This window comes from Podarcis gaigeae, assembly GCF_964106915.1.
Source record: "Podarcis gaigeae genome assembly, chromosome: 11".
NCBI classification, from domain to species: Eukaryota; Metazoa; Chordata; class Lepidosauria; order Squamata; family Lacertidae; genus Podarcis; species Podarcis gaigeae.
In genome coordinates, this window is record NC_139687.1 from 42,324,991 (window position 1) to 42,341,898 (window position 16,908).

The window sequence follows — 16,908 nt, forward strand, 5'->3', positions numbered from 1 at the left end:
TGCTGGTGGTTTTGGTTTCGTTTCTTTTATTCCTGGAAAAACGAAAGTCTCGCTGTGTCTGAAGTTTCGTTACTTCGTTACTCCCCACAGGCTTCTGGTTCATGCTATAAAAACTTGGGAGTTCATTCCGCCCCACTGAAGGAAGGGCGTGCGTGGCCGTCTGAGGCAACAGGAGGGGACAGCTTGGTGCTAGTTAATTATTTCTAAGACTCTGAAAAGTTCCAACTTTCTTGCCTTCAGTTCTACTTTACCTTAAAAAAACACAAAAAACCCAAACCTGCTGCCACAATAGGGCTTGTTTGTTTTAATTTTTGGAACCTGCCAGGTGGTATCAGTCGACGTCTCCTCAGAAGTAAGTCCCTCTTGAGTTGCTCCCAAGTTACGCACAGGATGGTAGCTTCAACAAGATAAGACCTGCTGAGAAGTGAAGTGGGAGACATAGTGTGCTATTGAAGACAAGCTGGGCTCAGCTACATCCGGTACAGTATTCCCAAATGGACCCCAAAGTTGTGAAAGGCACATTTGTTACAGGAATTCTAAGGTCTTCTATTTATATATATAAAATAAATGTTCATAAATGTACAAGGCAAACACATACATAAGTATATAAACCATAGTATAGAAATAGTACAGGAGAACAATCCTGAAGCCATTTTGACTCTCCCAAATTGACCTCAAATATTTTTCTGCAAGGAGGAAGGAAATGGGAAAAGCTTTCCAATTATATTTGGATTGTAGGGGCTTACACCTCCCTGTAAATACAGTCGGGCAAATATCTGTTAAGATGAGCACACTATCAATATGCGTAACAGATTCAGGAACTAAGTACCGGTATTTACCATCTCAAAGGAATGGCCAGGATGCCCAGAAAAGGCAATCAGATAAGGCATTATCAGGTATCCTGGCAGACAGGAAAGAAGCAACATACTCATTTCTGCTGGGGACTACCTCTTCCTGTGATGTATGTATGATGTTTTGGGGGATGGTCTTGATCTACAGGGTAGGCAATTTCAAAAGTCTATATAAGAGTGGGGGACCCTGTCTCAACAGTTTAATAAAGATCATGCTTACTAGCTGCTTTGCTTCTCAATATTCTCTGGTTGGCATCTGTTATTTTCTCCTACCGATAGAAAACCTACATAAGGACTCTATACGGCCTCTTGGATACCCATAAGGGATAAAGGAGCAGTTTTTCCTTATAACGCACTAAAACCACAGTTTAAAGCAGAGACAGAGGAAACAGCGGGAGCAAACGTGAAAAAAGTTAAAATATAAAAAGGACCAATGTGCCAGATCTGGTCTACTGTATAACAGGGAAGGCTCATGAGTGTGCTTGTACACCACCGCTTCCTGCTCTGAAGGCATGTCTCGCTGCAGACATGTAAAGTCACTATGCCAATAAACACAACTTCTGGTGAAGGGAACAAGATAAGTTGCTACTAGGTGCAAAAATGAGATGTTCCTTTGTCCTAGCAACCCTCAGCACAACCTGAAATAGTTTGGGAGCTGGGCCTAAGGCTGCCAGACACCTGCCTGCACTCCATTAATAATACAAACTATAAATGTTGGAACTTTGACATCATGCCCAGGTTTCCATCTCCTCCCTCTTTGTTTACCTATAATGTAGGTAGATAGGAGGTCTGGAGCATTCAAAAGCTTGCTATTTTGTGATACTTTGGTTGAACCTAATGAAGGTATTGCTTTACAATGGTTTTTTAATTATTTCTACTGGACTAGCACAACTCTCGATTCTCCTCCATCCCCCTTGCTAAGGAATTTTTACCTGTCTGACACAAAAGCCAGATGCACTACAGGGCCATATTTTGCCAGTACTGTAATAAAGGCGCTGGCCACTTTTGTTGGCAGACTGAGCATGTGCCTTGGAACTGCAACTGCTTTGCTAAGGAAGATGAGTAAGTTATATTTTGGGAAGGTTTGTCTTCTATAAGTTCTAAGCAACCTCAGTTCCCCAGAACTCAGTTTAAAGAAGTTTGTATAAACTTCTGTGAAACACCCTGAAATCTTGTGATGAAGGGCGGCATGTAAATTAATTAAATAAAATTATTAATAACAATACTAATAAATTTACTATATAAATAATACAGGGGTGAAAGTATACCTAGAGCATTTATTGTTAGGAGTGCCACCTTCAGGTAGGAGAGCATTTAACAGATTGGATGCAGAAATTCAAACTACTTTGTATAAAAAGTTCTGCTGGTTAAGCATTTATTTTACTTTTAGTACATGTTCAAAGGCATATGAATAATTCCAGGGAAATGTGACAATCCCCTCTATGCCTATTGAGATGACAGCTTTTTCCAGCTGGACTCCCAGGAAGTATTTTCTAGTTAAGTTCTTCAGCAGGAAAAACTTCACCTCACAGACTGCCACTGAAGGGGTGAGATTCCTGCCAATAAAAAGATTGGTAAGTCTAGGGCTAAAATGGGTGGGGTGCCTGTGGTTATAGCCTCAATCAACCTTTGTCAAACATGTGAGAGTTCATATATTGAGGGAGGATATGTGTCATGATAATGTCCCTGGACTGATGTTGCAAAAGATTGCGGAAAATAATTTTGCAGTGTTAAGAGTCTTTTACTGTAACACATGACACATTTAAGAATTGCTGACACGGATGTAATTTCCTCCTAATCACAAAAACATGTTCAGAATTATAGTTAGCATTGCAGACTCTAGCAAGTGGAGCCCTAGAGCCTAGAACAGTGGTTCCCAAAGTGGTCTGGGAACCATGGTTTGTGAGCTTCAGTCAGGTAATCTGTAAATAACATTTACAATTTTGAATTATATGGAATTCAAAGTATACTACAATAAAATGCAATTTAAAAAAATAAAAGAAGCAATTAAAATGATAATGCATCTAACACAGGCATAGGCAAACTCTGGCCCTCCAGGTGTTTTGAGACTACAATTCCCATAATCTCTGACCACTGGTCCTGTTAGCTAGGGATGATGGGAATTGTAGTTCCAAAAAAAACGGAAGGGCCAGAGTTTGCCTATGCCTGATCTAGCACATTGAATTACAATTGCTACAACAGGAGAAAAACTGTTTGGTGGTCTGCCAAGTGGCCCAGATCAGTGGTTATCAAACTCCACCCCCACCCCCCACACTTGAAAATTGTTGAGAGTTTTAGCAGACTATTTCATGATATTTTCCTGTTTGTTGTAATGTGCTGTGCTTGATGCTATATGATTTTTATTCATATTTTTACACACAATTTTGTGGTTTAAGCTACTAATGAATATGCAGTCTTAATCACCACCATCCTGATTATAGTTGGTTTCAGCCAGACAGCAGAAGTTGATGACTTCCATAGAATTCAAAGCACAATTATACAAAGCTCAAATTAAATATTAAATGACCCAAGGTAAACTATTCAGTTCTGATATCTGACAAACCTGTTCTTTATAAAATGCTAAAAAAATGTCTGGCTTTGCAGGAATGGCTGTATATATGTGTGGTATGGCTCTCTTCAGCAGATCAATACTCTCTTGGACTACTTTGTCTCTGGCCATCTGCTGCTTTTACTCGCTTTTGGTTCTGACTGCCTCCTTTTGCCAGCTGATTGGCAGGAAACAATTCAGCTGGCTAAGGTAGCAGTACTGTGATGAGAAAGCATGCACTGTTGAATTTCTGCCAGGCATGCAAAACTTAAAGCTGGAGGTGATGATGTACACATAAACACCTACTGCTTATATGCCAAAATGGCTTCTAAGCAGTTTACAACAATAAAATCAGATACTCAGGTTGGGGGTGTTATTATTTATTGCATTTATATACCAACTTTCTGCCAAGCTGATGTACAGTTTTGTACTAAAACAAAACATGTATCAATATAGCCTGGGGCTAATGGTCTTTACCTTTCTGCCTCACTCTCTTCTACTTACATTGGAAGCATATTTGTATGTGGAACCCAGCAAAAAACCACACATGACTGCTTCTTGCACACAGCGAAAAGTGCTCTTCACCAATAAGGATTGTGCCTCATTTGAAAAAATGATTGGTTGCATAACAGATTCACCATGGCAATTCTCCACAAGTAGCAAAAGCAATGTGCAAGTTTGTTTTTCAGCTCTTAAATCTGAAGTACGGTATATACTAGAGTGTGTACTTTTAGTGTATTCAAGTGTCAGCTCAGCTGAATGGTGGCGGTAAGTATATAAAAAACATATATGTGTATGAGTTTTTGTGCTGCATAATTTATTGATTTATTAAATTTGTATACTGCCCTTTATCTACAGATCTCAGGGTAGCTGGCAATATAAAACTACAAAATACATGATAAAAGCAAGAATTAAAACAACAACCAATAACCAATAACCTCCTCTCCTGCATCCTACGTTTAAAATGGGTATCGGATAGTAATCAGCCAAAGGCCTGGCTGAAGAAGAATGCTTTCAATTGACATCTAAAGGTACCGTATTTTTCGTCCCATAGGACGCTCCGTCCCATAGGACGCACCAACTTTTTTGGGGGGGAAATAAAGGGAAAAATTTTTTCCTTTATTTCCCCCCCAAAACCAGGTCGGGGAACAGTGGGATGGCGGTGCTGCGCCTCCCCGCTGTCCCCCGAGCTTGTGGGGCTGGCCCATGTCTGCCTGGCACGAGGGGCGCTCTGCTTCAGGGCCCCCCGCGCGTTGGGCGGCAGGCTACAGTCCGCAGCATGGGGAACCCTCTGTTTCAGGGCGCCCCACGCGCCCCCCGGGTGCGCAAGGCTTGCCAACACCAGCGCGGAGCACGGGGCGTCCTCCAAAGGGCGCCCCGTGCTCCCCGCTGCAGGCTGCTGCCCGCAAGCCTTGCGCTCCCGGGGGGGGGGATCCCCCGGGTGCGCAAGACTTGCCAACACCAGCGCGGAGCACGGGGTGGCCTCCGAAGGGCGCCCCGTGATCCGTGCTGCCAGCTGCCGCCCGCAAGCCTTGCGCTCCTGGGGGGAGATCCCCCGGGTGCCCAAGGCTGGCCAACACCAGCGCGGAGCACGGGGCGGCCTCCAAAGGGCGCCCCGTGCTCTGTGCTGCCGGCTTCCGCCCGCAAGCCTTGCGCTCTCGGGGGGAGATCCCCCGGGTGCGCAAGGCTAGCGGACACCTGCGCGAAGCACTGGGCGTCCTCCAAAGGGCGCCCCGTGCTCCCGGCTGCCGCCCGCAAGTCTTGCGCTCACGGGGGGGGATCCCCCGGGTGCGCAAGGCTTGCCGACACCAGCGTGGAGCACAGGGCATCCTCTGGAGGGTGCCCCGTGCTCCGCACTGCAGGCTGCCGCCCGCAAGCCTTGCGCGCCCGGGGGGAGATCCCGGGGGGCGTGCAAGGCTTGCGGATAGCTTCCTGGAGCCTGGAGAGCGAGAGACGTCGGTGCGCACCGACGCCTCTCACTCTCCAGGCTTCAGCGAAAGCCTGCATTCGCCCCATAGGACGCACACACATTTTCCCTTCATTTTGGGAGGGGGAAAAGTGCGTCTTATAGGGCGAAAAATACGGTATATAATGAAAGTGTCAGCCAAACATTCCTGGGGAGAGCATTCCACAAGTGGGGTGCCACTGCAGAAAAGGCCTGGTCTCATGTTGCTACCCTCCAGAACTCTTGTGGAGGCATATGAAGAAGGGCCTCAGAATATGATCTGCAGGGTCTGGGTTGGTTCACCTGGAGAAATGCAGTCCTGAGCCATTTAAGGCTTTATAGGTCAAAACCTGCACTTTGAACTGGACCCAGAAGCTAATTGCCAGCCAGTCAATTATAAAATGCATGTTGCTGTTACAAATGAATCAAATAAAATTAATTAAACTGAAAACAACAAAACGGCAGAGAAGACATCGTAGTGGTGGCGTGGTTCACCAAGCACTAATCCAGACTAGCTGCCTGGGGCCGTGTGTGGGCTCCTGGAGAGGTACCGTACCTTCAGCTGATTTGTTTTCTTCTCCCTGGTCTTTTTAAAAAATAAACCTTGGCTTAGCTTGGTGTGGTTGCAGGTACAAAAAGGTCCAGGGAGAAACAAAACAGCCATGAGTTCCTTCCTGGGAGCTCACAGGTTCACATAGTTCCAGTAAGTCAAAGTTTAACTTGCCTTCTTGTACAAAACAGTTCAGTACAGTATAGCTCTTCCTTTCCGGTGTTGGTCGCTGCCTGCGGAGATGTGCGAAAATGGCACCTCGTAAGGGCAAGGAAAAGAAGGAAGAACAGGTTATCAGTCTGGGACCACAGGTGGCTGAAGGAGAGAATGTGTCCATGTAACTGACCTGTCTGGCAAGGAAACAATCTGCCAAGTAACTGGTGGCATGAAAGTGAAGGATGAGTCTTCTTATGCTGCTATGTTGGCTGCCCAGGATGTAGCTCAGAGATGCAAGGAGCTGGGAATCACTGCAGGTGGAAATAGAAGAAAGACTCTAGGGCCTGGAGCCCAGTCAGCCCTCAGAGCTCTGGCTCCATCTGGCATGAAGATAGGGCGCATTGAGGATGTCACCCCGTCCCTTCAGACAGCACTCGCGGAAAGGGTGGTCGCCATGGTCACTATCTGTAAACAGTAGCAGTTATTTTTCATCTTTAAAGCTTTCCAATAATAATAATAAAAACAAGCCAGCCACTACATATAAAAAAAGATTAAAATACAGAAACCCCAAAGCCAGAAATAACATTGAAAGCTAGTATAATTATTTTTGTAATTTAGAAACTTAACAGGAATCCCTAATGTGATAACATGGGGAAAGCTTTGCAGAACATCTAATAAAACAGACTGATGTGCTGACAATTATAAATCCACCACTAATGCGCTATTAATGTATCAATGACATGTTGCAGAATACACCAGCTAAAGCAAAATAAACGGTCTGGAGGGATCCTGTGTAGAAATCCAGGAAAATTTTATTGCAGTTATTTGCAAGGAGCATATTTACCCACAGACTCCTCAAAAAGTAGAAGCAAAGCAGAAGTCTGCTTGTGTGGGGAAAAGGTGAAGTTTTAAAGTTATTTTAATTTGTGAATGCTTCCTGTGCTAAAAGGTCGGTGGGGGAGCTTTAATATTATTGTTCCATATTTCAAATTGGGGGTGTGGCTGAGATATATCCCTTGCCCTTAAAGGTAAAGGTAAAGGTACACCTGACCATCAGGTCCAGTCGTGGCCAACCATATACAGTCCTTAAGTAGGTTCTTTATTAGTAGGAGAAAATAACAGAGGCCAACCAGAGAATATTGAGAAGCAAATCAGCTAGTAAACATAATCTTTATTAAACTGTTGCAACAGGGTCCCCTGCTCACCCCACACAGGGAGGGAGGAGAGGAACCTAGAACAATGGTATGAAAGCTCTTATATAAACATTTGAAAATTGCCTCCCCTGTAGCTCAAGACCACCCCCCAAAACATACATACATATACCACTGATGTCTACAGCAAAAAACCTGTCTGCCAGGATACCTAGTAATGGTCACTGATTGCTTTTACCTGGACATCCTGGCCATTCCTTTGAGATGGTAAATACTTAGTTCCGGAATCCCTTACGCATATTGATAGTGTGCTCAGCTTAACAGATACTTGCCAGACTGTATTTACAGGGAGGTGTAAGCCCCTACAATCCAAAGACAATTGGAAAGCTTTTCCCATTTCCTTCCTCCTTGCGGAGAAATATTTGAGGTCAATTTGGGAGAGTCAAAATGGCTTCAGGATTGTTTTCCTGTATGTACTATTTCAGACACATGGTTTATATATGAGACCTTAGAATTCCTATAACAATATTATGCCTATATCGCAAGGGTGGGAATTAACAGTGGCATATAAAAACCCTGCAACATAGTTTGGCATTGTCATCTCCTTATTGCAAGCTGAATGGGGTGGATGCTGTGTCACATAAGAATAACCTTGAAATATTCCAGTTTCTATCTTAATTTCTAAGATGGTGGGGCACTGACAATAGCTGCTTACATTAAATACCTGTTAATGTAACAGAGTTTTTAATATCTTAGTGAAGATTGGGAGAAGGGATGCAACCATCTAGTATGGGGGGGGGGGGCTGAAGTTGATAAGCTGACTACTTAGGGTGGGGTGGGGGTGGGGAGAGTCTTTTCAGAAATGTCCGACCTTTATAGGTGAAATACATCTCCGAAACCGGTCTCCAGTACAACCCTGCACATTTCCCACGTTATCAGGATTTCTTTCAGAGCTGTAGATGCATTTGAGAGCCTTGTGGCACCTAACAGATTTCCTTGCGCAAGCTTTCGAGGATATTGCAGGCCACTTCCGTGGTGATGTCCCAACCTGTGTGTGTATGTCCGCAAACAAACTTGGGTCTTTGATCCGGGTAAAATAAAGCCTAGCTTCGCCCCTGTCTCCTGAAATCACTGCACACCGGAGAACACGTCAGAAGAGGATATTATTATTATTATTATTATTATTATTATTATTATTATTATTATTATTTTGCTGGTTGAAAAGGATAGAATACATTCAATTTTACAGTATATTAAACTTCATCTAACTTGAACATAGGAACGGACCAGGCAAAATAAATGACCAATTTCTGAAGCAGAAATTACAATTTGGCTGGTGCCATTATGAAACTGCTGGCATTTTATCATGTTCTTAACATAACATTGCCTGTCTATTAATGTCAGAAGAGATTCTGTTCCAAAACAACTCCAGATGGCACATCTGGCAAGTCACCTTTGTGAGGAAAGGACTGGAAAATGCTAATCACTGTATCTGCCATCTGCCTCTCAAAATGAACGGGTTGCACCCACTTCGCTCCTTACACAGGCGCGCCGTCCTGCGCTTCCACCCCTCTTAGCAGTGGGAAATAACGAGACCTTAAACTCGAAAAGGGAAGCCGGCGTGTGTCACTCTTGAGATGTTACATCTCTGCAGCTGGCTTAGCTCTATGGCCGCAGCGTGGGAGCCGCTCTATGTCGACATCTCTATGGTGGATCCCATGCTTCGGATTCCGTTCGTTTGGATGGCGGATGTGCCGATGGAGGACTGAAGGAGTCCGCTCTATCGGTGCTGAGAGCAGCAAAAGTTCTTCCTGTTTACAGCTTTCGACTGGAAATGACTCAAGCGAGGCAGCAGCCTCGTACCGGTGAATGGTGGCAGACTGAGATCAGGCGGAGCGGAGTCCAGGTACAGAATCTGCATCAGATTTCATTTAAACTTGCGTTAAATATATATATAATAATAATAATAACACACACACACACACACACACACACACACACACACACACACACACCACCCGCCCCCCGATCACCAGCTTTTAGACTGCAGTCCCTGTGCCTCCTTACCTAGGAGCAAGGTCCGCGGAACTCAGCGAGACCTGCTACTGAGTAAGAGCGCGAAGGGGTCAGTTGCTCGTGTGGTCAAGTGCCTGCTCTAATATAGCTGACATTTGCAAATAAATGTGTTATCGGTTGTTAGAAGAAGGCAACGGCTTATTTAGCTAGAGAAAACAGGAGTCCGTCTCTTTCTTGCTCTCTCCTCAGATCTCAAGTTGAAAGAGATCTGCGGGATTTTGGTAGCGCAACAGAGGTTTTTTTTTTAAAAGCGCTCCTTTATTTGTGTGGGTGAAGGAAAAGAATCCAAGTTTGAAATCTCAAGTTCTGTTTGTGGTGTAGCCAGAAGTAAAGAATCTTTAAGTCTCACTAATTTCGGGAGAATGTTAAATATATCCCACACTGCCCCATTGAAATAAATGGAACTTAAGCATGCTTCATCTTTTGTTTGGATAATCGTCCTTTAACAAGGCTGGTTTGATTCTTATCGCTGCCAGTTCCATAGCTGCATTACCCCACTGCAGGGTCTTTGTACCCAGAAATAAGCTTTGGGCACCCCCAGATCTTCAACTGCTGCCGCTCTGCATGTTTTGGGGAACAAAACTCTGTATGAGTTCATGCCTGAAATGCATTGTAAGGAATAGGTTTTAAAAGCTTTGACATGCATGTTCAGACAGCATTACGACATCTCCCTCTGTCAGTAGGATATGGTTTGAGGTAGCTCAAAACGGGTGGGGTGTGGGGTGGCCAAGAGCCCATTTCCTTATTTGTAAGTGGATAGACAAGGATAGGCAAAAAGGAAGCTTTGGAGCAGATGGTAGAATTCTGGAAGGGATAGCAGAAGTGTATGATTTGTGTGGGCCAGGGCTTATCTTGGGGTGTAAAGGCTTAATTCCTATGAGCTGGCTTGATGGCACAGGGTAAAAGTGTCCCTCTGCCCATCCCCCCTCAAAAAAGCTGGGAGATCTTTTAGGGACAGTCTTCCAGCCAAGCGAATATATGATCTGGGCAGGGGTGAGCATTTATTTTTGGTCAAAGGCTACATTATATCAAGAGTAATCTGGCTCCTACAGATTAGAATGTCTGATTCGATGCCCTATTGTGCTTGATGAGGTTACCCTCAAGTATACAGATAATTTTGTTTAAAATATATACAAAAAAGCAGAGCAGCTACTGTTCTGGAAATCAAGTAAAAATAATTCCATGTTGTCTTTAGTGTGTTGCACATACAAATTATTCATTTATGAAAATAATTATGAATCACCTTTCACTCCAGAAGGGGGCACCAAGGTAATTTAAAATTTACAGAAGCCTACCAATTTGTTTTCAGACACCTATTGGTTTGGAGGGATATTTCTCCCAAAGCCATACAACTATGGAAATAGAGTTTTTAAAATATTTTAATCAAATAAAATACTGTTGTTTCCAATTGTTCTGAAGCTATATAGAAAGAGAGCGAAAGCACTGTTAAGTATAAAATTACAGGGGAAACAGACAGACAAGTCTTTGATGGGGTGGGAAGCATGGGGCAGTTTTAGATGGCATCAGGGTCGCCAGCCTGTGATTTAGGGTGTTCCAAAGCTTATTTTGAAGAGCAGATATTTGCAAACGTGTTTATTCAGTTTGCTTACACACATCCAGTGTTGAACCAAGCAGCAACTTCCTCTTTATTTGAAACAACTGAGATTTTGAGATTTTTCCAACTCAGATGTTGACCTCAGTTTTATGGATTATGTCAGTTAAACTTTCAGATGCTATTGTGAAGATTATGTACTAACATACTTAACATAGTAGAGGATTAGAATTTATTCAAAGTGAACATTATTAAATGCAAATCAGGAAGGGGTGTAATAAAAAACAGACCTACAGGATATTGCAGCTAACAAGCTTTGAACTTGCAACTCCAAAATAACTCTACGCCTCCTCTCAAGGAGATTTCCCAGAAAAAACGACTACTATACATTTTTATAGCTTTATACAATCAGCTTAAGATCAGGTAGCTTCCTCAATTCTGTGACCGTTAAACATCAGCACCAGTATTTGCATTGTTATCTTTTAACTCCGAATCCCATGACTCCGATTTTTCTACTCATTGAATCAGCTAGTTTCTGGGGGAGGGGTTTCTTATCAGTTAAAAATATGCTGGACCTTCTGTGGAAAATGGATTTCTATTTCCAGTCTTCCACTTCTCCTGTAGAAACAATACACTGAGACCTAACCTCTCCTGATAGTATGTTAAATTTTCCACACTGTTTTTCGGTCATTGTCCCACTTGAACATTTTACTACTTAGGCTACGATCCTGTGCACTCTTACCTGGGTGCCATTGATCTCCATGTGACCTACTTCTGTGTAATCATTCACAGCATTGTTCGTCCAGAACTCTTGTGGTTTAATTTTTGAATGAAAAACAAACCAGTGTATTTTAAAGCCCTGCCAATGGGGAACAATCATATAAATTGTTCATTTAAAGCAGGCATGGGGAATCTCAGGCCTTCTAGTTGTTGCTGGACTTCCAGTTTACATCAGCCCCAGGCAGCCCAGCCAATGGTCGGGATAATGGGGTTTGTAATCGAACACCTTCTGGTGGACCACAGTTTCTCCACCCCGATTTAAACCATTTTGCCAAAGAAATGTCAAAACATAAATCTTAGATGCTTATTGAAAGGTTATCTATGCTACAGTGAGGCAATTTTAGACTCAGAGCTTAATAAACTTAAGGGAGGTCCTGTCTTCCTGAAGAAATAATATTTGAGGAAATGCAGTGATGATCACTTGCAATAACTTACTTATTTCACTTTCTTTAAGGTTTTAATAATTTACTGCATTTGGTAGAAGATCATTCTCCAGATATGGAAGAAGATACTAGTCCTCTTCTGGTCCCTGTTGGAGGTGATGAAAATGACATTGGGGCCCTCAATATTCAGTTTAACCCTGAAGACTTTAAGTACAAAAGGTGAGAGGAAATAAATACCGTAGTTTTCGCTCCAAAACACGCACTTTTTTGCTCCTAGAAAGTAAGGGAAAATGCCTGTGCGTGTTAAGGAGCGAATGCACGGATCGGAGCCATGGCTGCCGTCAGTCAAGCAGAGCGGAGCCGCTTACACACTCTACGAGGCTCTCTCGCTTTGCTTGCTTTAAAGCGACCTGGAGCCGGGGAGGAGGGAGGGAAGGAGAGCCATGGCAGCAAAGCGGGCAGCAGCCGCTTACACGGGAGGAGGGACAGACGCTAGCAAAGGTCCGTGCGCTCTCTAAACAGAGCAATGAGGCTGCAGAGGGACGGCAGGAAAGATAAAATTTAAGCAACCAGCAGCAAAATAAAACCAACCTCGAGCTCTGAGCCACGCAGTGAAAACCAGGAAGTTAAAGAAAAAAGGCTGGGGATGAGGGAGAGGGGAAAACTTCGCAAATCCCCGCGTCTCAGCTGATCCGCTGGGAGGGAGCAGCTTGTTTTCAGGCAGGATAGATTCGAGCATTGTCTGGGTCCTAGTGCCCCTATCACTTTTTTTGTGCTCCATTCTATTGCTGCTGGTGGCTGCTTATCACTCAGGCTGCAAGGAGGAGCGCTTTTACACAGCTAATGGTGAATCCCCTGCAATCCAAGTCCTCCTCACTTGCTCAAATCTATTCTGCCTCAAAACAAGGAGCGGAAGGAAAGGGCTTCAAACTGTTAAATGGAAAAAAACCCAGGCACAGGGCAAGTACCTTAAGTATACCTTTAAAGCAACAGTGCTCTTTCCCTCCCTCCTCCCCGCTCAGCTCACCGAAAAGCTCCTTCTCCACGCGTGCTCCTTGTCCCTTGAGTGCTTTTCCTTCCCTCCCCACTTAAAACGTGGTTACAAAGCACGGGTCCACATGGATCCTCAGGATTTTTGCATTGGGCTACCCCAAACTCACCATCAGATCACATGTCTGTGGCCACAGCATGAACCATAAAAATCATGCACCCACTGTTTTGTTCAGAATATTTTTTTCTTGTTTTCCTCCTCTAAAAACTACGTGCGTGTTATGGTCAGATGCGTGTTATAGAGCGAAAAATACGGTACTTAAGATCTCTTTTACTGCTATTCATTAGTATTTTTGGTCTGGCTTCATATTTTCTTCATTTTGATGCTAGTTCCAGCAATTTATCCTCCAGCTCAGTAACCTCTTAACTTGAATGTTACTTGTAGAATGGCTATAACAGTTGTGTTGCATCAGGATATCTGCTGGATTTAGGTACAATGTATTATGATTTGAACTGAATAGGTGTCTTGCTGCTGTCCCCTGGAATCTAAAGGAGTTCCTGAGTTTCCCACATACCATAGCAGTAGCATTGATTGGGAAAAAGTCGAAAGGCATGTTTGAGTATTTGCCTGAAGACACAAATGCTAAACTTGTCCATAGAGACGGGGGCAAGCTCCATCTTCCATTACAATAAACTTTATTGTCACTGTCCCATACAGAACAATGAAATTGAAAACAATCTATATCAGACATTCAAAACCCAACAAGCCTGCTATCCCAGCTATCCCAGCCTGGTTAGCCCCCTAAAAACTCTGATACCCCATAATTAAATACAATATACTCCCATAGAGACTACCTTACACTGCGTTTAAAACAAAAATCACATTTGGATAGAAACTGTTTGTCAGGCGGCTAGTCCTAGTCTTTATAACCCTGTACCTTCTTCCAGAAGGCAGAAGCTGAAAGAGATCGTTTTCCTGGTATACCGGCATGTTTCCTGACTGCTCTATTGGGCAGGAGTACTTTGAGCAGGAGAGGTCTACAGGTTTTTTTTTTACTCTCATTCACCTGAACATGAGTAAAACCCTTTGTGTTATCAGTGACCCTGACAAAGCAGGCTCCCCTGATCTACTCACATTCAAGCAAACTCCCCCATGGACCTATATTGCTCAACACAGACAAGGTCAGGAGATGGGGCTTGCATGCATTTCCCCACCCCCAACGCCACCCCCCTTACACAGATTCAGGCAAACACACCTAAAGCTTAGGAGCATTGAACATGCCTTTAAGTTAAGTGGCATTGTGTTCTGTTCCAATCACAGCTTGCAGATGCAATTTGCAAAGTGCAATATCAAGGCTTGTTGACCCTTCACAGGGTCAAGCTCCACAAAGAAGACTTTGTGATCAGCTGTGATTTGGGGTGGCTTGATGCAAAGAGAAGGCAGTGCTCCTGCATCTTTAATCGCTACGCAGAAGAGGGAATTTAGGCGGGTGTAGCTTGTCACAAGACCTGATAAATTATGTGTGTGAATCAGCTCTAAAGAGCAGCAGAGGTGGGGAATATAATTTTGCAGTAATAATTAGCAGTGTGTTTTTGGAAAGTTAGGAAGCTTGTGGCCCACCAGCTGATACTTTTTGAGAATACTTGTTCTTGTAGCCTTAGATTGACGTGTGCTTGGGGGGTAATTTGCTATACGTCAAAAGAGCATACAGTCGAAGTGGGCGGGTGGGTAATAGAAGTCTGCTTGGGAGCCACTTAGTGCTGCCTCAGTTTGGGAGGTCTTCAAGGTAATGTTTAATCCATATTGTTCAAATGTTGATACTGTTCCCTTGGTTTCCTTAAGTAGAAGCTGCTTGAGTATATGTAAATTGCTATTTTGGGGGACAGTTTCATTGGTATTTAGTTAGCTGGAGTGACACTGTTGTGGCTAAAAGAAAAAAAAGTGTTTGGCTTTTGTGGTTCTTTCCTTCCATAATTGATACCATCTTTGTGGTTATGATGTGGTTCCATGCAACAAATGATTCAGAGCAAGTGAGATTGTATCTTTTCAAATAAGCTAACTGATTTATAAAGATATGAGTCAACTCTTTGTGTCTTTTAAAAAACTATTATAATTTTGAATTTGATTTGTAAGCAATGTTGAGGTTTTCAGTCAGTGTTGCTGTCTTTTAGGCAGGCTTCAAGCCTAGCCACCTCCCTGACATTTTTCTGTATAGAGGAAATTTTTTCAAGCAGAGCCTGTGAAAGCTTAAAGGTAAATTTGTTAGGTGCTACAGAACTCTATTATATTTGTATGAAGGGAATATTCAGCCATGTGAACACCATTCTGCATTCCCTCTAAATAAGCAGGTGGCTGAGAGTCCACCTGGATCCAGCATTGCTGCTGGAGGTGTAAATGACCCCTGCAGCTAAGAGTGTACTTTACTAGCTTTTACACTTGAGAGCCAGTGTGGTGTAGTGGTTAAGAGCAGTAGACTCGTAATCTGGTGAACCAGGTTCGCGTCCCCGCTCCTCCACATGCAGCTGCTGGGTGACCTTGGGCTAGTCACACTTCTTTGAAGTCGCTCAGCCCCACTAACCTCACAGAGTGCTTGTTGTGGGGGAGGAAGGGAAAGGAGAATGTTAGCCGCTTTGAGACTCCTTCAGGTGGTAATAAAGCGGGATATCAAATCCAAACTCCTCTTCTTCTTTAGCTGGTACACCAGATGTAGTCATTAAAGTCCATGGATAATCTGGCTATAATGACTCATGCATTGGATTACTGCAATATGCTGTATGAGGGGCTGCCCTCAAAGCTGCTTTGGAAGTTGCAGCTAGTGCAGAATGTGGCAGCTAGATTGCTGAGCAGAGAGAATTTGCAGTAGGAGAGTGTTTCATGATCATACAACATCAATTTTGATGGGGCTGCCTGTGTGCTGGCAAGCAAAATTCAAGGTGTTTTTGTTAACCTAAAAGGGTCCATTCAGCTTTAAGCAACTACTCTCCCAAACAGACCTGCTCACAAATTGAGATCTTCAGCAGAGGCCCTCCTGGTGGTACAGCAGCCAGCTAAGGTTCATTATGGCATCAGCCTGAGCTTTCTTTGTGATGACACCTAAATTGTGCTTCCAGTATTAAAGGCAGTGTACTGGGGGACATAAGCAAGAAAATGCTACTTTACTCATGTCTGACTCATAGGCTTTTGATAAGGATCTGGTTGGACATTGTGGGAACCAAATGCTGGACTCTTTTGTTTCATTATCAACCTCTAATGTTAGTCTTCTGTTGATTATGGCTTTAAAGACTATTACGTTTTTTTATTTCTCTTCCAGGCCATTCCATATAGAACCTACAAATATTGTTACTGTGAATGATGATACGCAGAGAATTACAGATGAAGCTTCAGCAATGAATAAGCGGATTCATTACTACAGCAGGCTTGCGTCGCCCTCAGATAGAGCACTGGTATGCAAAAGACAAGTTATTGCAAAACTCCCATGTGTGGGAGCGCCAAACAAACTATCAGGTGTAACCAAGGTTTGCCCGGCTTACCACTCATGGCTTGTTTGGCCAAGACAAGCCCCAAGTTCAGGTTCACATAAAATACTAAGCTGGACTAAGTCCCAGTACTTAGTCCCTAGCAGTGCAGCAGGATGGGGAGAGAAGCAAAGAGGCAGCAGCTTTTGTAACTGTACATCAGCCCACTTACTCATTCACACTTAACCATGGTTTGGCTTATCACTGGGCTGATTAACACCATCCATTCAAAGCACATGGCGCCCTCCCCCAAAAATAATTATGGGGACTGTAGTTCAAGACTGCTGTGAATTGTAGTTCTGTGAGGGGGTAAACTACAGTACCCAAGCTGCTTTAGGAGAAACCATGTGCCTTAATTGTATAATATGGGAATGAGTCAATTGTCTTATTAAATATTATAGCTTGGGCTA

General features: G+C 43.5%; 1 protein-coding gene and 1 pseudogene across 5 annotated transcripts in view; both read left to right on the top strand.

The window, feature by feature from the left end:
* The first annotated feature begins 6,071 nt into the window (after nucleotides 1–6,071).
* LOC310827539 (small ribosomal subunit protein uS11 pseudogene) lies at nucleotides 6,072–6,521 on the top strand (annotated as a pseudogene). Its single transcript has one exon. The product of its transcript is annotated as a small ribosomal subunit protein uS11 pseudogene (transcript).
* Nucleotides 6,522–8,867: 2,346 nt separating this feature from the next.
* SLC38A9 (solute carrier family 38 member 9) overlaps nucleotides 8,868–16,908 on the top strand; it is a 47,861-nt gene continuing 39,820 nt past the window's right edge. For 3 of the 4 annotated variants that reach the window (XR_014556373.1, XR_014556374.1, XM_083703581.1), the window contains exons 1-3: nucleotides 8,872–9,107; nucleotides 12,064–12,211; nucleotides 16,294–16,426. Coding sequence is in view for 2 of the 4 variants with exons in the window: in XM_083703581.1 (XP_083559707.1) it covers nucleotides 12,108–12,211; nucleotides 16,294–16,426 (237 nt within the window). In the remaining 2 variants the exon portion in view is untranslated. Of the gene's footprint in view, nucleotides 9,108–12,063; nucleotides 12,212–16,293; nucleotides 16,427–16,908 lie in introns of all 4 variants that reach the window. The other variant, XM_083703582.1, reaches the window with a different exon arrangement.